This window comes from Leuresthes tenuis, unplaced genomic scaffold (assembly GCF_036924035.1).
Source record: "Leuresthes tenuis unplaced genomic scaffold, fLeuTen1.0.hap1 SCAF_21, whole genome shotgun sequence".
NCBI lineage: Eukaryota > Metazoa > Chordata > Actinopteri > Atheriniformes > Atherinopsidae > Leuresthes > Leuresthes tenuis.
The window spans coordinates 33,049,209-33,074,962 of NW_027325375.1; the positions used below are offsets into that span (position 1 = coordinate 33,049,209).

A 25,754-nucleotide genomic window follows, 5' to 3' on the forward strand; every position below is an offset into this window, starting at 1 on the left:
AAAAATGACAGAGTGTGGCTATTTTTTGTTTGGCTGGAAGAGCTTTGGTGTACAGCTTTGGTACAAATAAAGTGTTACTATCAGTGCTTGTCCTTAAAGTTCCAGAGAGAGGACAACTGTCCTCAGTGACACGATTCAAACTGTGAGAAGCATCCTGATTGGTTGAGAGAATCAGGAAAGCTGGTAGATGTTCTCCATCATTGACTCCCTTTCTTCTTCATCTTCATTGCTGCCATGGTGATCTGTGCACAGGATGGGAAAAAGTACAGTCACAAAAAAATCATAAAAGATATTTACATGTAGATGACATGTGCTGTCTTGTGAAAGGTGTACCAGCAGCAGGTATCATGCTCTAGGTGTCTGATTATGGTTCTGATCCATTCTCTGTGTAAATGCTAAACTTTTGTGCTATGTTCAGATATATTATATATATATATATATATATTTCGATTAGTAATCTTTCTTTTAAGCCAATAAAGTATCGGATATATCACGACCAACCTATAGACCATAGGATAGAGCCACCAACTGATTTAGGACAGATCAGCTAACCTACCATAAGGTAGGTTGGCCAACCGACTATCTGTCTACAGGATAAGATCTGTCTACCTGACAAGAATGGGCAGCAACTCCCATTACAAAAGTAACTCTGCAAAACCCATAAACAGATTTCCAAACAAAGTATTGTTTATTTTTACAAACTATGAAACAAAATGTCTTCACAGGAATAAAAAAATTACTTAAACTGAATTACTTTGTTCTAAGTTAATTTCAGAGAATTCAGAACTTCATTTTGTTGCTAGTTTATGATAGAAAAGGATGTTTTAATTTGATTTTGTCCGGCATAAAATCCAAAGTAAACACAAGAAACTTGTGCTACAAAAGAAAATGGACCAGACTCTATATAGATCCCTATATATAGACCAGTGAGCAGTGCTGACCAACATGTCATTGGGGTCATCAGGTGGGAATCTCCTTACAAGGACAGATTGATCAAATCCAATATTAAAGTGTCAATTAAGGGGAAAACCTCCTTGAACAGTCTGGTTGGGATTGGGTCCAAAATACAAGTTGATGGTTTAGAAGAGACTATTGCTGTTGTTAGCTCAGAGAGATCAACTGGGCAGAAGCCGTCTAAATACAATTCAGGTTCTAAAGATACTTCTAAAGCTGCTCTACTTGATGATACATCAGTGATGATAGTGGGAAGGATTCCATTAATCTTCTCTCCGATAGAAATCATTTTATTGATGAAGAATCTCATGAAATCATCACTGCTGAGAGTTAAAGGAATACATGGCTCAACAGAGCTCGGACTCTTTGTCAGCCTGGCTACAGCGCTGAAGAGAAACCTGGGATTATTCTTATTCTCTTCTATCAGTGATGAATAATAAGCAGTTCTAGCTTTACGAAGGGCTTTCTTATACGTTATTAAACTATCTTTCCAGACTAATTGAGACTCTTCTAAATTAGAGGAACGCCACTGTCTCTCCAGCTTTCTTCAGTCTGCTTTAAAGCAGCTGTGAATTATACCAAGGAGCCAACCTCTTCTGATTGATTACCTTCCTTTTCAGAGGGGCAACATTGTCCAGTGTTGGACGCATTGAAACTATGAAATATAGCTATGAAATATAAATATGCTCTTATTAAGTTAACAACAACTACAGGCACTCTAGAATAATCAAACACCTTCCAAATAAGGCTGTGTGGCACTGAATCAAATGCATTTGCTAAATCCAGAAATACAACATGCAAGTCTTTTGTTTGCAAGTCTTCTTGGCTTTCTGAATCTGATGCCACATCATGCTAGTGTGCTCTAAAAACCCTGCGCAACCTGGTATTCTTGCCTTCTGCACAGTAGTATCTATTAAGCTATTCCTTTCTAAATAACTAGCTGATCTCTGTGCAACTACACTAAAGAAAACCTTCCCCTCTACATTTAGGAGAGAGATCATCGGGAACTGACTCAGGTCAGAGGACTCTTTCTCCTTTGAAATAAGAACACCTCCTGCTCTACGCCATGCTCCAGGAATAAACTGCTTCTCCCAAACTATTCTCAATTGCCTCCACAAAAACTTTAAGATGTCAGGTGTACTTTTATAAACCCAGTAGGGGACTCCATTTGGCCCTGGGGCCACAAAGCCTGACTACCTCCTCAACCCTCTTCCACCAAGGTGGTCTAACATCCATCTTATGAGCCATCTCTCCTAATGGTGGCATGTCAGGAAGGCCTTCTACTCTCCATTGCTCAAGATCTGAATATGTATTTCTCTACTCTTCTATACTCTTCCACCTCTGACTTTGTTGCTTTAAGCTGTCCTCCCTTTTCCTGGTTAAACAACCCTTTAACAAACTTGAACGGGTCCCTGTAAAACACAGTCCTTACATGTTCTAGGTTCTTTCTCTTTTTCCTAAGATGTAGCTTTGTTCTTGATACCCTTCGGACTGTGGTTTTCTACCTGCCGCTGGACTTCATCCGACTTACTTGAATGACTTCTTAAAAAGTACTGATCGATACAGCCACACTGCCCTTCTTTTACCACACATCTCTTTCTTCCCTGATGCATTTTAAGGCCTCTAACTGACATTACCTTCTGCCAGCCACAAGGACAAACCTGGAGCTTATTTTCCTCTAGCCTACCACTTTTCTCCAGCTATGCTCTCTTTGCTCTGAGAACTATTCTGCCCAGCTCTAGCCCTAGAGAATATGTCCGTGCCCTATCCTTCACTGAGTCACATCTCCACCTGATAGTCGTGTTCGTTTCAGTGTCAGTTGCCATGTAGTCTGCCTGTGAGTCATCTTCCGCTCCTGCTCTTGCTGACGCTTGGGTCATTCTCCTTAGTTTAGTTGTAGCTTAAAAAATTTAGTTATCATTATTTTTTTATTCAGTGTTGTATTTCAACATTATTTTAAACATTAGGGGGCGGGGCTTACCATAAACCAATGAAGTGGTTCTGTTGATATTTCGTTCCAATAAACAGGAAGAGTGAAGGCAGCATCTACTGTCTGTAGATTTATAAACAATCAAGTACAACAGGGTTGCAAATTCTCACCTTGCTCTTCTTCTTCTCCTCTCTTCAGTGTTTCCCTTCTGACCTCCTCATCTTCCTCTTCCTGCTCTCTGCATTCATTGATGTTCCTGTACAACTGTTGAAGAAAGAAGGTGAAGAAGAGAGTGAACAATGAAGCAGCAGCTTTCCAGACATCACCAAAGGCTCACACGCTCCTCTAATCCTTCACCTGGTCACAGTGACGTGTTGACATGTCATTGGTGGAGAGGAGGAGCCTGTTGATGAGCTGAGCAATTGTTTTGAAGGTTGGCCTATGGGTGGGCTCCAGAGTCCAGCAGAGCACCATCAGATAATACCTGCATGGACAGGTGAGAGTTATGTTTAAATCAACGTCATTAACAGCAAAGTCAGGTAACTCCTGAGAGGACATTTGAGATTAACTCTCAAATGAACTCTCTCAGTAGCAATATGAATGTGTGTCTGCTCACATCTCAGCTGGAGAAAAGTCTGGCTGCTCCATGTGGTGGCCATCTTTGATCATCTTGTAGAAGTTGGTATCCACTGCCACATTGGGGTATGGGCTCTTACCTGAACAGGTGAACACCAAGACAATGAGAGCCTAGTACTTTGTCCGCACACTGGAGTAAATTCATACATTTGTATCAGTTTGAATGTGATGCCATTTTGGATGTCACAGCGACATCTGCTGAGGCTCATGGGAAATGTAGTCTAAAGAGTTGGAATACAGTTACCCAGAGAGAAGATCTCCCACAGCAGGACTCCGTAGGACCAGACGTCGCTCTGGACTGTGTAGATACACTGAAAAATACTCTCTGGAGCCATCCACTTCACTGGGAGTCGGGCCTGTGAACAAACAAATAAAAAACATAGATTTCTCAAAAATAATTCCACCAGATCTGCCCGAATCAAACATGGAACATGTTAGAATAAGACTTCCAGGAAGCTGTTGGTTAAAATTAAAAGGGTGACAGTCGAAGTCAGTGATTGAGAGTCAGAGATCACTGACTGGCTGCTCAGGTACTGAGTCACGTTTGTATTGTTTTCTGACCTACAACTATATTTTATTTTAAAACTGAACTGAACTGGCTTTATTTATATTTTTCATTCGGAGGTTCTTCTAGTTTCCTCAGTGAATATGAAGTGCAGAAACTAGTATCCCCGTCTGCACCTGTACATCTGTGCAGGTGTAGATACTCATCCTCAGACCACATGAGCAGAAAAAGGGGAAAGTGAGGCTTTGGTCATATCGACATCAGGTTGGTTTTTTAGCACCTGAACAGGTAACTGTGTGTCTTTTCTGTGCTGAAACACTTACATTTCCCTGAACGATGTAGCTGTCGTCGTTCCGAATGTCTCGAGCCAAACCGAAATCACAGATCTTTGCAACACGTCGATCTGTCAGCAGGACATTCCTTGCTGCTACGTCTCTGTGAATACACTGAGACACACAGGTGAGATGCACAGACAGAATATTCCAGAAGCTCTCATATTCCACCAGTTCTGGTGTCTTTGCGTGGGCTCTCGGTCAGGTTCAGTATCCAGTTCAGAGTTCTTGTTCTTCCATTCAGAGCCTTGCATGGTCAGCTTCATCTGTCAGAGATCTGCTGCAGCTGGATCAGAACCACAGCACTCAGAGCCTCTGATCAGGGTTTGTTGGTTATTCCTCAATCCAGGCTCAGAACTAAAGGAGACGCTACTTTTCAGGTTGCTGCTCCTAAACTTTGAAGCTCTCTTCCATTGGACTGAAGAAATATGAAAGTTATCTAGATGGTATGTTTTATCTTCCTTTGATGTTGCATTGTGCTTTTACATCTTTGATCTTTTCATTGCTTTTATTTTATTTTTTATAAAGCACTTTATGACACATGTTCTTGAAAAGTGCTAAAAAAATCTAATTTTCTTACTTACTTCCATGCAGCTGAGACACAGGTGAGCAGCTGTTTGCTATTAAACCTGATCTGAAAAAAAGTTTATCTATTTTCTCTGTGTGGACCAATTTCAGTGTTAACCATCATTGTGGGGACATTTTTACGTAATGAGGTCATCGTGTCCTCCTGAGACCTGTTGCAGGTTCACACCTGGTTTTCTGTTAGAACCAGGCTGTGTCAACATTTGGGTTCTGATTAGAGATTTTAGTGAGTGCGTGTGTGTTCTTACATTCCTGGTGGACAGGAAGTCCAGACCCTGAGCCACCTGGTAGGAAAACCTCATGAGGTCACAGACGGACAGGCTATCTGTCAGCACACCTGAGTGATGCACAGATATGACAGCTAAAGGTGAGCTCAGGTGTTCGTGAAGGCGAAATCGGATGCATTCAGGTGAATATGGGTCTTACCTTGATGACTTTGTTCTGGATTCAGAACTGGCTGCATCTCCTGATATTCTGAACAACATGAGATCCCACTGTCACTGCGGCACACATGATTGGATGTTATTAGTCAGTGAATGTTCACCTGAACTGTTCATCATACAGGTGATACAGGTGTGGAGAAAAGACACTGATGCAGAAGAAACACAGGGATTAAGAGAGTTTGTTTCAATCTGCATCAGTGTAATGGTTTTCTTTCTGGTGTTGGTGTCTGGTATCTCAGAATATAACTGTTAGCAAACACAAGTGCTGCCTTTCCTCTGGAATAATCAACCATCAGAAGCCATCACACCTGCGCAGTCTGGCGTGCTGCAATTGCATGTTCTTATAGTAGGCCTCCATGGTATCCATGCTCAACATGGAGGCCACAAAGTCCTGAGCGTGAGCCCGCAGGAAGTTGAGCAGGTCACCGTGGCTGCAGTACTCTGTGATCATCAGCATGGGGCCTGGTGTAGTGACAGGTGATGGATTTAAAATAATATTTCAGTTTGTTGGTGATGAGCATGAGAGAAAATACACACAAAGAAACCCTGACATAATCATGCGGCTGCGCTCCCTAGTCTCACTCCATCTTTGTCATGGTTTTGGGTTTACTCTGATATCAAAATCATCATCACCTCCTTGAGTGCACGCTCCCAGCAAGTTGACAATGTTATCATGGTAACCAAGGTGGCTGAGGATCTTCAGCTCGGACATTAGAGCCTCCCGTTCCTCAGAGTGAGCGCATGCTGTTGATGAACCCATGAAAAATGAGATTGCACCCTCACAGTGTACAGTGATGATGATGATGAAGGTTAATGGACTGACGTTTAAGCATCTTGACGGCGACTCTCGTGGCCTTGTTGTCAGTTCCCAGACCATATGCCGTTGCCTCGACAACCTTCCCAAATGCTCCCGACCCTAAGACGGAACCTGAGAGACAGACAGTCAGAAACACAATAAAAGACCAAGATGGAGGATGATGATGTTATGATGGTGGCTTTTTGGATCAGGCGTTTCATACCGAGCCGCAGTTTGTCTCGAGGAAACTCCCACTTGTGATTGTACGGCAGCTGGGTAGGGTCAATGAAGGTATAGTTATTCCCATCACTGCTCTCAATGATCTTCCAGCGAATCTCGTATTTAGGTTTCTGGCAGAGGAATAACAGTAGACACTGGTTATGTTTTATCTTTGTTGATATTTTGATTATCTGGCAGTTTGTTGGACAGGGTGGTTCCATCAGGACCTGAAAACTCTCACAAACTCAATCTGGAAACTGGATTCCAAACTGAATCCAACATGTTTCTATTGATGGTTTGAAGTGAATAAACTCTGTGTCGTGTCACCAGAGGTGGGCTGTATAGACTAGGTTGTTACTGGTTGTAATCTGGTAGAAGTTGTCCGAAACTTCCACTTGGAAACCAAAGGAAAAACTGAGGTGGATATCCACAAGAGAAAAATAGAAGGAACTCTTCTTCAGGAATTACCTTAATCTCTGGGAATATCTAGGATATTATGTCACATCTGGGAACATCTGGGATGTTATATCATCTCTGTAAATATCTAGGATATCATATATGGGAATATGAGGGATATGCCATCATATCCTGGAATATGTGAGATATTATGTCATATTTGGGAATACCTGGGATATTATATAATCTCAGAGAATATCTGGAATATGACATCATATCTAGGAATATTTGGGATATTATGTAATATCCTGGAATATCTGAGATTTTGCAACATATCTGGGAACATCTGAGATGTTATGTAATATCCTCACAGGCCACCACTCACCAGCCTCTTTCTCTCCAACCCCAGGTCTCTGAACAATAAAATGGAGGAACTAAGATTTTGTTTATCATTACAATCAACCATCCAGGAAATTTCTGCTAGCGAGCCATTTTACTCACCATAGTGACAGAACTGAGGCCTCGGGTAAAGCTCTACAAACACCACTTCTACTCAATGAACATTGTTATCACTTCCACCTCCGCCTACAGTGTCTGCGTTTGGGTCCTCACATTAAAGAGATGGCGAGTTGAGCTCGCCGTAACACCCTAGTTATGCTGCTATAGGCCTAGAATGCACTGGGATCTCCCATGATCACTCTGCTCTCTTTACTCTCCATGTACATATGACGTTATTATTATCATTAACTTGTGTTTCTCTCTCTCAGCAGCTATCCCTGGTCTGGTGTTATGGAGCTTGTTGTCCCCTCTTTCCACTCCTTTCAACCCCCAGCTGGTCCAGGCAGATGGACCCTTCCTGGTTCTGATGGAGGTTTCTTCCTGTTAAAACAACGTTTTTTCTCTCCACAGTCGCTTCATGCAGTTTAGGTGGAATCTGTTGGTTTCCTTAGCTAAGCAACTTTTTTAAATTGGCTCTGTATGAAGTTGGCTAAATTTAAATTTAGTGAATTGATTTGATTGGATTATGATTTTATTACAATGAACTGGATTCCAATTGGCTTGAATTTGACTGTCTCTTTGAGGTGCTATGAGATGACATTTGTTCTGACTTGATGCTAAATATGGATAAAACTGAATTTATTTGCATAACAGAAGAGACTCCACTTGATGACAAAGAGCCATCTCACCTGTTTGTACTTGTAAAAGATGACCAATAGGAGCAGGAGGAGGACAGCGGCAGCACTCAGAGCTCCAATCAGAGCTGGCGTGACCATGGTGTGAAGTCTTGTCGAGCCTGAAAGTAGCAACAGGAGCAATCTTTATTGTACTGAATGATACTTTGACTGGAGGAGAAGGAGCTGACCTGCGATCAGTTTGATCTTTAACTCCGTGGCACTTACGATGAACAAAGATTCCATGAGACTTTCCCACCAGGTTGTAGGCGACACACTCTACAGTGACATCATCATCATCAGCTGACAGTGAGAGGTGTGTCCTCATTTCCTCCATCTCCTGTGAGGTCATAACAGCTGGAGATACCTGGTAGGTGGAGCTATCTGCACACCTGAAAGGGAGATAAAGGTTTTAACCTGACTCTTCCAAGGCTTGTAGGGGATGCTGGACACCCCTGTTACGTACGAATGCTGAACTCCAGGGCAGGTGAACCACAGGACTGAGGGTGGAGGGTATCCGGAGCTGCTGCAGGTCAGTGTGGTGTTATGCCGGGTGATGGTAGCAGATGGCGGGTCTGAAAGGTTCATATGAGATTATATTTTTGTTTATTGTTTGTTTATTCAGTCACACAGAAAACAACAAATGTGTTCAGTACAATCAAAGTATTTTAAATGACTGAAAAGGCACAGGCTGAAGCGTAATGTTTATATTTAAGCCTGTCTGTTTAATTCAACAAAATTAAGCTACCCATCAATATGTTTTTTACAAGTACAAAGTAGAAAAAAAAATTATATTAAAAAGAAAAATTGCATCCAATAAAGTGACAGTCAAAATAGTAGAATAGTAAAGCAAAATCATAAATAAACACAAAATCCCTCACAAATTATGAATACTTGTAGGCCTCAAAAATTGCTTTAGAAGCCATCCTCTTGAAAACCAAAAATGTATATTAGCATCATTCCATAATGAAACCCCAACAACAGATATACATCTCCTTTTATTTTCTTTTTTGGCCTTTGGTACAGTAAATTTACACATGTCTCTTAAATCATATTTTGTTTCTTGAGATCAGAAAAACCTTTGTATGTTGATTGGGAGTAACTTTGATTTAGCTTTATACATTATTGCATTATTTTGTAATATACCAGCTCATTGAATTTCATAACATGTGATTTCATAAACAGTGGGGAGTATGTGCACAGTAATCAAGCTTATTAATTATCCATATGGCTCGTTTTTGTTGGAGAACTATTGCATTAATAGTTGTTTTATATGTTGAGCCCCAGACTTCAACACAACATGATGTGTAAGGAAGTATAAGTGAGCAGTAAATAATATGTAAGGCCTTGTAATTTAATATATTTCATGATTTGTACAGAATTGCTATTGTCTTAGAAATTTTTCCTTTGATATAATTAACATGTGGTTTCCATGTTAATTTATGGTCAATAACTACCCCTAAAAAATTGATCTCTGTCACTCTTTTAATTTCAGCATCACATGTTTTTAATTTCATGTTCTTTTCAATTTCTTTTTGATTTCCAAAGACCATAAATGTATTTATTTTTATATTGAGTGACAATCTATTAACATCAAACAAGGTTTTAAGGATTTCTAGCTCTCTCTCAATAGAAGACAAAAGTTCCTGGAAAGTATTGCCACAACAGTTAATGTTTGTATCATCTGCAAAAATAATGAAATTCAACAGATCTGTAACATTACAAATATCTTTAATATAAAGCAAAAAAAGTTTCGGACCGATCACAGATGCCTGGGGTACACCACAGGTGACCTTCTTAAATTGTGAAACAGGGTTATTGATGTGCTCAAAAATAGATTGCTCTCTGTTTTCCAAGTAACGGCAAGAATAAGATACTGCTCTTAATCCATGATGTGATCAATGGTATTGAACGTCTTCTGCAAATCAAAATAAATTCCAACAGAATACTCATAATTTTCATTGCCTTTGTTATTTCTTCTACCATCTCCATAACTGCATACGTAGGTGTTCTGATTCCCCTGAACCCATACCGGTGCTAACTCAGCAGTTCATATTTGTCAATAAAAAGATCCAATTGTTTAACAAATAGTTTCTCAAGTATTTTTGAGAATTGAGGAAGAAGGGACACTGGTCTATAGTTTACAATGCAATGTCTGTCTCCATTTTTTAATATTGGTATTCTCTTTGCTGTTTTCATATTATTCGGAAAAAATACCTTTTTGAAAGGACAGATTGCAAATTTAGGTCAAAGGTTTTACAATAAAATCTAAGACTTCCTTGATTATAACCATATCAATGGAATTTATATCATTTGGTGTTTTGTTTTTGGGTTTTCTAAAAGTTACATGACATAGTTACATCACTTTCATCGATCCCACAAAGGAAAATAGATTTTTTATTATCCTTGATGAGATTATCAAACATATTTGATTTATTGTCACATGTTGGAATTTTTTTGGCCAAATTACTAACAACACCCACAAAATAATTGTGAAGCTGTTCAACAATATTTTGTAGACTATCCACTGTAGCACCAGAGCTATTCTGCTTGTTCCGAATAATATGATTGAAAACTTTCTTTTAAATATTATTTTACTATCTTCTAATAATTAAGTATAGAGCTCCTCCTTCTGTCTCCTCATAATAGAAGACAATGTATTCTAATACTACTTATACTTTTTTTCACTTTTGGTGGTTCTCATTAGTAAATATTTCTTGTATTATACATTTTTCTTTTAAAATGTCGTTTGCAAGCTCTTAGTCATCCATGGATTTCCATTATTTTTTTCCTTCACCTGACAATTCCTAATGGGGCAATATTCTTAACTCTACCCAACCACAGAGGATGAAACAAGACAAGGGCAGTTTATAGATCATGTGATCAAAAGAGGAGGAAGAAAGTTTTCTTACGAAAGATGCGGAGGTCCACAGCCTGTGAGCCGTTGAAGAAAGAGTTTGAAAAACAAAGTGAATATCGTCCTTTATCCTGCTGACGAATCCTCCGCAGCAGTAGGCTCGCCTCTGACCTACAGTTGAAAGAAATACAGCCTTAAGTGTCATTATTACCAGTTATCATCAGTTTTAACAAACAAAATCTCAAAATGTAGCACCTTAACAAATATTATTACTAATCACTATTACCAAAATACCACTTTAACAAAGGTTATTACCAAAAATAAATAGATAGAAAGTGTAGCTATTTGTGCAGCGCTTTTTTAGTCTATATGACCACTCAAAGCGCTTTTAGAGAACATCATTCTGTGTATATTTTTGTGCGCGTGTGTACGTATGTATATGTCTATGTGGGACTTGTAGTTTGGGGAATTGGATGGTCAAAGTGGCGTTTTTGTTTTTGCTTTGTTTGTTTAAATGTATATTTTATTAGCTATGTAAAGCATTTTGTGGGTTTTTTTGTATTAAAAGTGCTTTAGAAATAAAAACTAATTGATTTTACACTACAAGCCACATTCACCTATTCACTCGTACACTCACAGTACATCTTAATCTATGTGTTAGGATATACAGTGCTATTTCCTCTATCACACACACTTATATATTGATGGACACATGCTTCCTTGTAGGCAACGAGGTGTTCAATGTCTTGCCCAAAGACACACTTCGACACAAGGTCCGGCGAAGCTGGGAGTCGAATCACTGACTGTCTAGTTGGCAAACGACTATTCTTCCTCCTGGGCTAAAGCCGCTCCATACCACCTTAATTATCATCCATAATCTTTCTCTTATCTGAGGTCAGGATGTGGGGGCAACAGGTCCAGGAGGGAAACCCAGACTTCCCTCTCCCCAGCGACACTCTCCAGCTCCTCCTGGGGGATTCCGAGGCGTTCCCAGGCCAGATGAGATATATAATCCCTCCAATGAGTTCTGGATCTGCACCTAGGCCTCCTATCAGGTGGACATGTCTGAGAAACTTCCAAGAGAGGCGACCAGGAGGCATTTTCACCAGATGAACCACCTCAGCTGACTGCTTTCTATGTGGAGGAGCAGCGGCTCTACTCCAAGCTCCCTCCAGATGGAGCTCCTCCCCCTATCTCTAAGGCTGAGCCCAGTCCCCATCTGAAGGAAACTCATCCATAACCTCATTCTTTGGGTCACCCAGATCTGTGACTATAGGTGAGGGTTGGAACAAAGATGGACCAGTAAAATGAAAGCTTCTCTTTCTGGCTCAGCTCCCTCTTCACCATAATGGACCAGAGTAGTGCCCTCATCACTGCTGATGCTGCCCAAGTCTGTCCATCTCTAACTCCAACTCATCATCACTGAGAATAAGATCCAGAGAACTCCTCCATCCAGAGACCCATCCCCCAACCCGGAGGGAGCACTCCACCTTTTTCCGGTTGTGAACCATGGCCTCAGATTTGGAAGAGCTGACTTTCATCCCATCTGCTTCAGACTCAACTGTGAACCACTCCAGTGCAACTGAAGGTCATGGATTGAAGAAGCCATCAGAGCCACATCATCTGCAAAAAGCAGAGATGACATGGTCGTAAGCCTTCTCTAAGTCCACAAACCAAATGTATTCTGGATGGTAAAACTCCCATGACCCCCCCAGTAAAGATCTGGGGCCTCATGTAGAAAGACTTGCGTGGATTTCCTACTGAAACATGGCGTACGACGCTCAAACCCAAATGCCCTCCCAAGCACTAAAATATCCGGATGTATGAATCTGTGCGTACGCATGAATCCAAGCACATTTCTTTTGTACATCCCAATCAACTTGGAATTGAGTGCATGCCGAAGTACCTGACTCCTCCCTGTCCACGCCCCCACTGAAATATGCTCTGTTTGAACAGAGAGTCGGCACAGCTATGGGTGACACTGCTGTCTCAGGGTGCTGGGAGCACATGTGGGTGACTCTGACTACCCCCAAGGTAAATACCTATGTTTTTTGTGTAACTTACAACAAACGTGTTCATACAGTAACCAGTGCAGAAGTGCACTGGGGAAAAGGTGAAGCTGATTAAGACATTTCACACTTTACGCATGGGGTTATTAACATTTGCACACAGAGACAATCAGGGGCTTTTTAGAAATATCTTAAAGTTACTAACTTTAACCACCAATTGTGACGCTGTGAAGACGGGATAGAAATTGGGGGGCACATGCTCAATGCACGTCACGGGGAATAACAGGATAATTACACGAATAAAGTTACTCACCAAGAAGCCACCACAGTGCCACCTTGTAGTCTGTTCCCAACAATGCTGTTACTCAGAATGTATGACTCATGCGTTGAACCAGGCTACCTCGCCACTATGTTGGTTAATTGCATTTGTGCATCACATATGATCTGTGCATTGATCAAATGAAAATGTTTCCTGTTGACAAATACAAATTCATCCTGTGATGGCGCTTTTATAGCAATGCGCTTTAATGTTATCCTGTTCCACTGCATTGTGGGAATTTGATATACCTGCTGAGATGCAGATAATTCCATCCCACTCGGCTGGCATGGCTCGGCACATGGTTGACTGGCACAGTCCCAATTGGTTGGCCAGCTCGCTCTGGAATACCCCGGTTGCAAGGAACCCCAGCATGCACATCACCTGTGGGCAGAAGCAGCGCACGGCTCCTCGCTAATGCGCTCCAACGCCGGCCGCAGCTCTGCGCACAGTTCCAGGAGGATTTCCCTCAAAACGGCTGATGAGCCAATTGTCATCATGTGCCAGCAAATCCTCTCTATCTCTGAACACACGCTCTCTTCCAATTGCACCATTTACAATGTCTTCCAATACCGCCATTATTTGTATGCATTGCACCACTTTGCACATGCTTTTATATCCACTTGTGTAATTGCAGACACATGGGTGTGTTAATTGTTCATCAGTGTTAATTGTTCATGTGTCTCAAATGTGCACATCACTCAGTCTGAACCCTAACCCTAACCCAGTCTAACAGTTTCCCAACATCACCTCTAAGTGTCGCCAAAGAATCAGCAGCTGTAGAAAAGTGCATATGCCAGCCCTGAAGTTGGCATGAGGCACCGCACATTTCCATGGTCATTTCCCTCTTGATACATCTGATCGTTGATGTGAAAAAGTGCGTACGACACTTTTTTGTGCGTACGACACTTTTTTGTGCGTACGGCACTTTTTTGTGCGTACGGCACTTTTTTGTGCGTACGCACTTTTTGTACATGAGACCCCTGGTCCACTGTTCTATGACCTGCGAGAAAACCAAACTGCTTCTCCTGATTCTGAGATCCAACAATTGGTTGGAGCCTCCTCTCCAACACACTGGAGTAAACTTACTCGGGGAAGCTGAATAGTGTGATCCCTCTGTTACACACTCTCCGGTCATCTTTCTTAAAGATGAAAACCTCCACCCCGGTCTGTCCTTCCACAGGTATTGTCCCAGACCTCCATGCAACATTGAAGAGATGTGTAAGCTAAGACAGCTCTACAATGTCCAGAGCCTTCAGCACCTAGAGATATGAGATGAAAACCTCACAGGGGCCTTTACCAGACGTTCCCAGATACCCCTTCATGTTTGAACTTACCAGGTTTGTCCCTAACCCAAACCCATCATCAAAAATAACAATTTAAAGGGGTATTTTAAATAAAGCTTATAAAGTGATATTGTAACAATTACGTATTTTAAGGTGGTATGAGTGGCAATAGGTTTTCTTACAGTGGTATGATTGGTTGACATGATTTATTCAAGGAGTATTGCTGGTTTTAAGGTTTGTTAAGGCAGTGTGGTTGGTTGATGTGGTTGTACGGTTGGTTAATCATGATTGTTAAACTGGTATAGTTGATGAGAGTTGTTTGGAAGTTATTGTTGGTTCTGGAGATCTCCATCTGAGGTTCAGCAGTGAGCACTGTAGCATACAGAATTTGGTGAGCTAACCTGTAGCTATCCGCAGCATAGCTCTCCTGGTACACTGTAGAGTCATCGTTGTTTATGTTTGTCGGTGTTGTCCAGTGGTGCTGCCTGATTGGAGGGTATGCCTCCATCACAAAGGTGAGAGTTATGTCTGCACCTTCATGAACCTCAACCCTACTATTTCTGCTAATATTTGTACTGCTAACCCCATTTATGTCCGTTCCAAAAGTGCTAACATTAGCAATCAGCTCTCCATTCACTTCATGTGAGCGGCTAATGTTAGCAACTAGCTCCCCCTTTAGCTCCACTGGCATGTTGCTAATGTTAGCAAACACGTCCTCATTGCCCTCTACGATGTTGGCATTGCTGCTCTGCAGGTAAAGGTAGATCCGCAGGTAGGGATGATCTGATGAAGAGGAAGGAGAGTAAACATCACTCTTTGGGTGATTTATCCTCTCCTGTTTCAGATATTCCTCTGGTTGTTATTTTTATAGATTTATTCTTGATGACCTACCCAGCACTCTGAGGTGTGCAGCTGCTGTGGCGACCCCCGCTTCGTTAGTGGCGGTGCAGGTGTATGGCCCACTGTGAGTCTGTCTGATGGCAGAGACCATCAGAGTGCTATTCAGGTACAGGTGGTTGTTGCCGTAGTGACGGCTGACAGTGGAGTTCAGTTTCTGAAACAGACCAACCAGCCAACCAGTCAGACAGACAGGTGAGTCAGCAGGTAAAAAGACACAATTAAACTATGCAGGTGCACCTTTATGTGGGGGTGTGTCCAGGTGACGCTGTAGAAATGTGTGGGGTTACTGGTCTGACAGGTAACCTCAAACTGCTCTCCTTCCAGACGAACAAATTCTACCTGACTGATAGACAAGGTTGGGGGATGACGTAGCTCTGCAGAAAAACAGGTGGAGGTTAGACAGACGGGTGTTCACGCAGACAGTAGGAGAGAAAGAGGATAGACAGACAGATTGGGGTTAGACAGACAGGTGCTCATATAGACAGGTGAAGGTATTCAGATAAAGAGGTGCTCAAATGTGTGCAGCTCTTACTGGAGGCCACCAGCAGGTCGACTGGTTTTGACCTGTACTCTCGTCCGTCCTTCCAGCCTGAACAGGCATACGTTCCTCTGAAGGACTTCTTCAAGGGTCCAATCATGGCTCCTCTCCGGGGGTCAAAGGTGACATTCATGCCCATAGGCAGGCCCCTCCCCCTGTCCACTGATTGGAAGGTGAGGTTGGTGACGGATGGATCGGTCAGCAGACACCTAAACAAGAAGTTTTCGCCCTCTTTGGGGTTTGGGATGGTGCGAGGCGTGACAAATACAGTGGAGGAGTCGGCTGGGTCTAGCAGAAATGCATTATTGGAAAGTGAAGGTTATGTTTAGAACATGATTAAGATCATAAAAAGCATCAGTCGGAGCAGGTAAGTCAGGAACATTCACCTATTTCTGAAGGAAGCAGATCAGATGACCTATGCAGACTTCAGAGGGCATGACCTGTGTTTGTCTTACCTGTGATGTAGAGGTGGATCCAGCTGTTGAGGTGCTCCAGGCTCTGGTTGGTATACCCACATCGGTATGTACCAGTGTGTCTAGGCTCTGCCCTTCTGATCACGAGCGGCTCCATCAGTTTGTCCACGTAAAGTAGGCGAAACGCTGTGCTGGACCAGTGTACTGACCCGTTACCATGGCAGCTGAGGCTCAAGGCGGAACCCACAGTCAGAGCCACATCTGACTGATTTGGTATCAAGTCTGAGTTCAAGCGGATTGATGGAGGACCAGGCAGTTCTGAAAGAAGGACAATGAAGCAAATGAACTGGTGCAGCAACAAGAAGAACACCTGACCAGGTAAACCACACACGTCTGACTCAGATAGAAACCACATACACCTGACAATGTAAAACCACACACCCATGACCAGCTAAAAGAGTGATTGAATGTTGGATGCAGCTTGATGTTAAAGATGTGAAAAAAGTGAACACAAACATCATCCCTGCAGGGAGGAATAAAACTTTATTTAAAATCAGAACAGCCACATCGCAGGTAAAAAGACAACCAAGGTGCTGATTCATAACATTTTGTAACTAATATTTTGATTCAGTTCAGTATACTGTAGAATTTGATTTATTGATTAACTGACAACACATATGATCACGATTAACAGATTAATAAATGACAATCTCAGAAGTAACCAGTCAAAAATCGTAAAATGAATCAACTAATTGGGGTGGGGGGTGGTTGCCTCATTGGTCGGCAGTCGTAGGTTTCTTGTTGATCTCCTGCAGCTGGGTGGTAATGCGTGATGTCTGTAGCAGTAAAGCCTGGTGGTTCTCAACCAGCAGACTCTGGTGCCGAGCCAAGTTCTGCAGTTCCTGGATCTGCTGGGAGCTCTGTGGACAGAACCAGGTGAGTTCAGACCAGATTGAGTCACTCATTGATCATAGATAATTGATCAGCTAGTTGTTGTCCTGTTAACCTTCCCTGGCTCGTCAAGTTTTTCAGGTAACTTTACTGAAGACTTACTGTCAGCTTGGTTTGACCACATTGTGTTGGAGTTAGGGTTTGGACTGCACCTTTAAAGTGTTTTGAGATTACATTTGTTATGATTTGGCACTATATAAATAAAACTGGATTGGGCCAGTTTGGACTAGTTAGGGTACACTTGGTCCAGCTGACATCTGAGTTTTAATACGCCAATACTGAATTAAGATTACCGTATTTTCCGCACTATAAGGCGCACCTGATTATAAGGCGCATGCTAAAACATAGTCCGACAGTCAAGGACAACATTGTCGGTCGTTTTTTACACTTGAACACTAAACTTATAAACTGAATCACCCATCTCAGACTGAAAAACAGGCACTCACTGGGACATGGGCAAAAGCATTAATGATGACACAATTCAATCACGAGTATGACACAAGTATGAGTTTGATACAATCTTCATTCAGAGTGAATGGCTGGGATCCGCCTAACCCTGGATTCACACTGAATGCAAAGCGAGCGACGGAAGTGGCCAGTTGCCAGTCATTTCCAGTGTAAGAGAGCGAAGAGGCGCGGCAAAAGGGAACGTGGTGAGTGATGCGGAGGGGGCTTAATGCCCTGATGAATGCTCGGCGCCCCCTGCGGTAAGTTAAAAATGGCGGTATCCGTGACAGCTTTTGGAATCCGGTGCACACATAAAGTGCATCAGATTATATGGCGCACGGACGATTTTTGTGAAAATTTAAGGCTTTTAGGTGCGCCTTATGGTGCGTAAAATACGCTAACCTAAAATCTGTGAAATTTTTTTTTAACATTTTTGACAATAAATTAAACTAAAGTGGGACTAACCTGAGTTCCCAGAATGCCGAGCTGTTTGACCACCTGGGCCTGATGGTTTGCCAGCTCTTCTTGGATCTGGACCAGTTGTGTCAGCAGATTAAGGACCTTGCTTCTCCAAACTTCCTCTTGTTGCTGGTTCAGGATCAGTTTGGACTGCATCAAGGCAGAGCTTGGTCCAGCCGTATTGACTTCTGATTGGTCAGATTTCTGGGCACTGCCCATCGTCATGGCAGCTGCTGGGTGGTCATGGAGATCACCTGCAGTGAAGACCACTGAAGTCAAACTGTAGACAGCGTTCTGTTTCCTTGTTTTACATAAAAAATGCTTTCGGGAAACTGCAAAAGGTTACAGTTATCAAGTTTATCAAGTTTTATTAATATTGTATTCTAGTCTTTCATTTTCTTTTTAAGCTATGTTTGTCTTTGGGTCTTGTCTTAGTTCTGTTTCCTCAGGCCTTATCCTGTTTGCTCTTTGTTATAGGCCTAGACTGCTGGAGGACCTCCCATGATGCACCTCTCCTCCATCTGCTCTCTTTATTCTCAATGTGCATGACCTTGGTCTCGATTTTGACTTCTTACAATTAAACAGACACAATCATTTGTTATTTAAAATGCTGCCAATGGAACCAATAGCTAAATCAAACCAAATGGTCCCTGCTGACTACCTGTCTGACTACCTGTTTGGAAATACTTAGGATTTAGGGCAAGCGATGTTATCCAAGAACAGATCATATGCAAAGAGAGCTAAAGAATTATTGAAGCATCTGAAAACAAACTGCAGGATGACAAATGCTTAAAAGCCAAGAAAAACAGTCTAAAGGTTGTTAAAGGGGAACAGAGCTATTTTCTAAAACCTTGACCTTAATTCTGGCATGAAATACGTTTATCTACTCACCGAGAACAGTTTGGCGAAAGTCAGCGTTTTTCGGAAGCTATTTAGAAAACTCGTGATCGACGTATATCCATATAACGGAGTGAACAGGGCAGGGACGATGCAGCCTCTAAATAAGGCTTTATCTGTCTTTATGTCACCAATACTTTAAGACGAATGAATGAACGAACGTGTACTATATACTATATAGGGAATTCTACACACACCTCTACTGGGACCACTTCATCCACACTTATGGCTGCAGCACAGCTCATTCACTCCGGTAAGAACGTCCATCTTACTCAAAGTCTTTGATCACATTGTCAACATTTGATAAATATCCGCCATGTTGCACAAAACTATCAGCAGCAAACTCTGTGTGAAGTTAGCCGACTGTCACAGAGCACGGAGTGAATAAACTGTGCTGCAGGGGGGCGTGTGGATGAAGTGGTCCCAGTAGAGTGCCTGTGTAGAAATCCCTCCGTTAGCTCTCCTATAGCTGCAAGTAGCCACATAACAGCAGCTATGAGCTAACAGAGCTATGAGCTAACAGAGCTATGAGCTAACAGAGCTATGAGCTAACAGCAGCTATGAGCTAACAGAGCTATGAGCTAACAGCAGCTATGAGCTAACAGAGCTATGAGCTAACAGCAGCTATGAGCTAACAGCTTCATTCATTTCAAAGGGGTGTAAAAAGCATTTTTTTTACAAGAATCTTTGAACAATTGTGAAAAATAATTGGGATCTTGATATTGATAATGATAATAGGGATAATTTCTTTGGCCGTAATTGTAACTCTAGTTTGGGATTACACCCATTCGGTAAAAAAATTTAAAAAATACTTTCCTGAAACATGTCCCTTAAAAAATGTTCCTGAAACATATTCCTGAAAGACTTTCCAGAAACACTCTCCATGAATCTTTTACTGAAAAACATTCCTGAAAAAAGTCCCTGAAAAATGTTCCTGAAATGCTTTACTGAAACACTTTAAATGAAACATTTTACTGAAAGATGTGCCTGAAACACTTTAGAGAAATATTTACTGAAACATGAGCTTGACACACTTTATTGAACCATGTCCCTGAAACACTTTCCATAAACATTCTCCATGAATCTTTTACTGAAAAACATTCCTAAGTCCCTGAAACATGTTGCTTAAATACTGTCCATAAATACTTTACTGAAACACATTTCTCAAACAAGTCCCTGAAAGACTTTCATGGAACAATTTTGAGAAACACCTTCCTGAAACACTTGAAAGAGTTTCCTGAAACATGTTCTTGAAAAGCTTTACTGAAACACTTTATTGATACTTTTTATTGAAACACTTTATTGACACATTTTACTGAAACAGTTTACTGTCAATTCCTTGTTGACTTTTGGCAACTTCAGGGCTAAAATACATTCTTCACAGCATCTAACAACGGAACCTTCTCACTTCCCGGTTGTGTTGGGCCAATGAAACTACATGTTTATAATCGAAATTCATCACTATGTTTTTGTTGTTGGAAAATGATCAAAGTTAGGGCCAAACTGAATTGTCTGTGGTACGTCTATAATCTCTCTCATCAGTACCAAAAGTACCATGATCTTCAAACGTGATCAAACCTAAATGGACAGATCATACTCTCAGGATGTTCTGTGGCTGGGCTCATGTCTCAAAGTCAACAGGAGAAGTCAGAACCAGTTACCCTGGGTCTGGACTGTCGAAACCACTGATTACTGCACAGATCAACAAACAGTCAGAGGAAGAGATTTGTTGTGAAGCTTCATGTGACAGTTGGAGGCCGTCGTCATTCGTTTCACAATCATAGCAAAAAACAGGAAGTGAAAGCACCAGTGCAGAGAGTGTGTGTTTTTTTGTGTGTATCCTGGCATCGCTGTGCTGTTGGTAAATCAAATAAAAACAAACTTCAGAGAGTTGAAAAACAGAAACGTTGGAACCTCTGACAAAAAAATTGTATAAATGTGTTTAAATGTCCAGCTCTGATCTCTGTGAGACTGCTCTACTGAGGATGTGCAGTGGAAACACCTCGTAACAGATCATTAAGCTATTTGTAGCTTTTACAAGAATTTATTAGTTGTGTCTCTGGAGGTGGAGGGGCTCACGACCATAGAAAAGCACCATTTGTGTTTGTGTGCATGTCAACGTTAAAGAATAAAACCCAAACAAACCTCAGAAACAGAAAAACCTCAACCTACAACGGATCTGAAGAAGAGTCTTTCCTGAGGCATGCTGGGAAATGAAACAGGTGTGTGACTGTAAATCGCATCATCATCATCATCATCATCATATAAACATTGTGTAAGTGTGGAATTCTGCTGAGAATGATTCATAGGAAGAAGGTGTGGATTGTTCAGAACAGAAACACAAACATGCTGAGCTGCTAATTCAGGGTCAGTTCCATCCACATTAAACTTTTCCTTTGGATTAAAGGAACTGCATTAGGCTGGTTTAAGTCATATTTATCTGATAGATTCCAGTTTGTTCTTGTAAATGAAGAATCTTCCTCACACACCAGAGTAAGTCATGGAGTTCCTCAGGGTTCTGTGCTTGGACCGATTCTTTTTACTTTCTACATGCTTCCATTAGGTAACATTATTAGACAGCATGGCATAAATTCCATTGTTATGCTGATGATACTCAGCTGTACTTATCTATGAAACCAGATGAAACCAACAGGTTGGTCCGACTACAACCTTCCTTGGCTTCTAGTATTACAGTCTGGAAACTTGGAATTATGTTATCCACAGACACGAATCTTTGCTATATTTCTGTCATTAATCAGGTCATGCGTCAAAACATGGCAACAATAGAGAAACAGAATGACTTCTGTCTTGTTCTGTAGTAAAAACACGTGATGTATAGACACACACACACACTCCTAAACTTACATTTTCTGAACAATGTCAATCATTGCTCGGTGAGGGTCATTACTGCTGAGGTTGAGGGGACTCATTGTAATTCACACAGTATGGTTGGATACTCATTGGTTCCTCTTTATCTGTAAACCTATAGAGTTGTTTTCACACAGAGATGGATTTTATCGTATCATCTGACCAGGTTTTACTTCTTGTTCCAGAATTAAAATGAAAAACTAATTTTCATTTCAGGACCACTTTAAAGATTACAGGAAGGCTGGATCAGGACTTCAAATACTGTATTTGCGTAAAAATTATTTATTTTTTAAAAGTAGTCAAATTTGAACATATTTCAGCTTTTTTTCTAAACCTCATTGCAGATGGTGCTTCAATCTGCCTGCCAACATCCTTTCTACCCCCACTTATTAACAAGATCTAGAGATATTCAAACTCCACCACTTGTGGCAGCAACTTCGAGGCGTTTGCCTTCATCCTGACTGCCTCACGCTGCTGGAATCCTGTTTAATGAAGTCAACTGGAACACAATATCTGCAAAATGTAAGATCAATTATATCTTTAGCTGGCCGATGATGAAACTCTTCAGCCCTTGGCTGTGCTGAGAAATTCTGGTTTTAGAGGTTATAACATTAAAAATTGTGCAGCACATTTGTCTGAAACCTTTTCTTGCAGTGGTGTTTTGAATGGTTCCACTGTACTTTGAAGGATTCATCCACTGTATCTGTACCAAAAAAATCTTAAATGACTACTTATCTGTGTCTAACCTGTGGAGATTAAAACATTTGAGAGATTATGAATAATGACCATTTGAACTCGGTGCTGGTAAAAATGGATCCATTTTAGTTTAGTTTAGTTTAGTTTATGGTTCTGATGGAGGTAACTTCCTGTTAAAAGAGAGTTTTTTCTTTCCATAGTCGCTCAGGATGGGGGATTGTATCAAAGAGAAGTTGGTTTCCTTAGCTAGGCTACTTTTTTAATTGGCTCTGTATGAATTGGACTAATCTGGAATTTAAATTAATTGAATTATGATTGGATAACAAAGAATTGGATTCTAATTGGCTTAAATTAGACTGAATCATTGAAGTGCCCTGAGATGACATTTGTTGGTGCTTTATAAAAAACCCCGAGATGAGTTCAGTTTCAGAGGACTTAAATGCATCTTTCTGTAAATGTCTATTGAGACAGATTTTAATCTTTAAATGTGGTCTAGATTTACACATTCTGTGAGTTTACTGTGTGTGACGTTGTAAAATAAAATAAAGAATAATCCTGACAGAAGAGTTATTGATCATGGTGATCAACACTGATGGGTGTCTGACACTGTTTCTTTTCAGCTGATCTGAACCTTGATCATCTGATCGGATCAATGAGGTTCTGACTAACCAGTGGCTGATGTCCTGGTCGATGTGGAGCCCTCTGTGAGCTCTGGTTGTGATCGTTTGTCAGCCGCCCTCTCAGCTTCCCTTTCAGCTCTGTTTAAGGAGAAAGTCCTGCAGTTGGGAGGGTTGTTTCATGTCGGTGGGTCAGAGTGATGAAACCTCAGAGTCAGGAAACACATTTTCTACCAGAAACCACACACACACAAGGATAATGTGTGTGTGTGTGTGTGTGTGAGAGGGTCCCTTCTCCCACTTCCTCATCTTACTTCTTCTTTGTTGAGGACTCTGTGGGAGTGGAGGAGGAACTGGTTACCACGGCAACATGTTTACATCCCCTCCAGAACCTTGGTCTGGTATTTATAGTTTGTAGTTGTGGTAATAGTACAAACTGGGGCCTCAAGCGATTCCAAAACACAGACTCACACAGTCCCAAGATCAGTTGAGAGGAGGTTCTGACTGAGGGTGGAGCAGTGGTTCTGTGGGCCACAGCTCCAGAACCTCCCGTTTGAGTTAGAGGAAGAGGAGCAGCTTCTTCCTTCAGAGCTATTTGACTCTTTACATCCTTCCCTTCTTGCTCACATTTAATCCAGTCCAACTCACAGGAATGAGCTGGACTGGTCCAACTCTGAGTTCTGGAGGAGGATTGCTTGTTCTAGGTTTTTTTTTAAAAATTTGTTGAAGAAGCTTCAGGGTCAGCTATATTGGACCTCCGGATCAGGATAGTTAACCCCTGCAGGATAGTTTCATTTGAAGCGTACGAGCAGCCTAATTTAATTTCTTTCATATCTTTCACAATAGCACACCTTTTCCTTCAAGTGTTTATGTTGTGTGTCATGTCACCACAAGGTGTGTTCAGCAATCTTCAAAGTTGGAAGTTTTCCATGGTATTTAACAGAAGTTTATGGGAATTAACAGGAATAAACTGGAAATGTTCAAAATTGAAGGTTGGGAACTTAATATAGTTGGTAAAAGATCATTTTAACATAATCTTGGCTAAAACAATAATGCAAATACAGCTGAATATTTTTGCTATTCCTCAGTCACAGACACACAGCTTCTTACTGCATGGCTGTTGAGGTCACACCCCTGCATGCACTGTGCATCACGTGCACTGATGATGTCTAGAAATCTAAGCGACTAAAAGTTCTCTTTTCAGCCCTCAACTGAGACAAAGACTATTGAAGCCACACATTGAGACCAAAGACTACACAAAGTCATGTACGTTTGGATGATATTATGTGGTAGATATATTTGATGGTATTAAAGTTTAAATAGAAACTATTAAATCAAAAGGTATTTAACCACATATGTCAAATGTAAGCTCGCTAGCTCTGATTAATTAAAGGGGCTCTGATCTTATTATGGTGCTAGCTACCTTAGATGTGGGGCTGTTTCTTCTGCCTCCTGCTAGATGGTTTTCTGTAGTCAAACAAGTTTATACACAACATCAGTTATAAAATAATTTCTTCAGCTAACTATCTGTATACCTCTGCATTGGTGTTTTTGACCCGTTTTTTTTGGTCATCTTATTCTACAGAAAAACACCATGCACGATGTGTGTAGCTATTTTACACCAAATTGATGAAAAGTCTTTGTTTATGTGTAAATAATCCAATTTGGAAATTGCCAAAATTCCCAAACCAAAGTTCTTGTGGAAAGTTTCTGGAAATTTACCAGAATTTTATAGAAAATCTGGACAAGACAGAAATCTCTTTGGTGCATTCATGTTTCACCCACACGAATTACACGATGCCCTGTGTTTTTATCAGCAGGTTCATGCTGAAACCTCTGATTGTTTCACCCTTTAATGAGCTTGTTAAACTCAGCGGGCTGACCTGCCCAGAATCCCACAGCACTGGATCAGAGCACAGCTGTTAAAGAGCGAACCGCTGACTGAGCAATGAAGTTCAGTTTGACTTTGTTTCACAAACAGATGGAGCCATAAAACCAAATGGTGTCAGTAATCAAACCGCTCATTGATCATTAATCAATAAAGTCAGATGGTTAGTGTACTGTCTCAGGTTCATCTGAACATTTAAACATTCCAACAAACACACAACCTATCAATAAGTGAAAAACAGTATATGATCAGCAGATGATTAAGTGGTAATTAATAGACATATATTATGACTAAGAAACAAGAAGTTTGAGAAACTCACTTCATGTCCTCCTAACACACGCTTTTGTTTGTAAACAGTTAATGTTTAATACTTTGATTATGACTGAATTTGATATTTATTATCACTTCATGGTCACTTTAAGTTTGTTTTCCTGCAAACACAAATAAAGTTAGTGAACCTCAAATCAGCCTCCTGGTTACCCAATGTCATCATGTGACTCTGTTTGTTTATGTTTACACTCATCAGCTGATTAATAAACAGAAACATATAGAAGCTATTTTCTTACCTGCAGCAGAGCAGCAGCAGCTGAGGGCGAGCACCAGCAAAACAGAATGGAGCCACATCTCTCTCTTTCTCTCTTCAG

The 25,754-nt window shown here is 41.1% G+C and overlaps 1 protein-coding gene across 1 annotated transcript; it reads right to left on the reverse strand.

Moving 5' to 3' along the window:
- On the reverse strand, positions 1 to 25,754 carry LOC140279400 (macrophage colony-stimulating factor 1 receptor 2-like). Its single transcript, XM_072374518.1, has 22 exons — positions 25,677 to 25,754; positions 16,330 to 16,605; positions 15,869 to 16,162; positions 15,574 to 15,710; positions 15,328 to 15,490; positions 14,838 to 15,219; positions 10,881 to 10,996; positions 8,435 to 8,543; positions 8,197 to 8,360; positions 7,984 to 8,090; positions 6,405 to 6,531; positions 6,209 to 6,313; positions 6,019 to 6,129; positions 5,694 to 5,847; positions 5,369 to 5,442; positions 5,191 to 5,279; positions 4,349 to 4,471; positions 3,765 to 3,876; positions 3,501 to 3,600; positions 3,242 to 3,368; positions 3,055 to 3,148; positions 1 to 242 (listed from the first exon to the last, which is right to left on the reverse strand). Exons 1-22 carry the CDS (start codon positions 25,732 to 25,734, stop codon positions 172 to 174), a joined length of 3,093 nt encoding a protein of 1,030 aa, XP_072230619.1. The 5' UTR covers positions 25,735 to 25,754; the 3' UTR covers positions 1 to 171.

What these genes read in the sequence shown, in the direction of transcription:
- LOC140279400 (XM_072374518.1), bottom strand. Translation starts at nt 25,734, where the DNA reads ATGTGGCTCCATTCTGTTTTGCTGGTGCTCGCCCTCAGCTGCTGCTGC. An exon ending in TGCCCTGGAGTTCAGCATTC is followed by an intron (nt 8,361 to 8,434) that starts GTACGTAACAGG and finishes TCTCCCTTTCAG; the next exon opens with GTGTGCAGATAGCTCCACCT. An exon ending in GGGAGCGTGCACTCAAGGAG is followed by an intron (nt 5,848 to 6,018) that starts GTGATGATGATT and finishes TCACTACACCAG; the next exon opens with GCCCCATGCTGATGATCACA.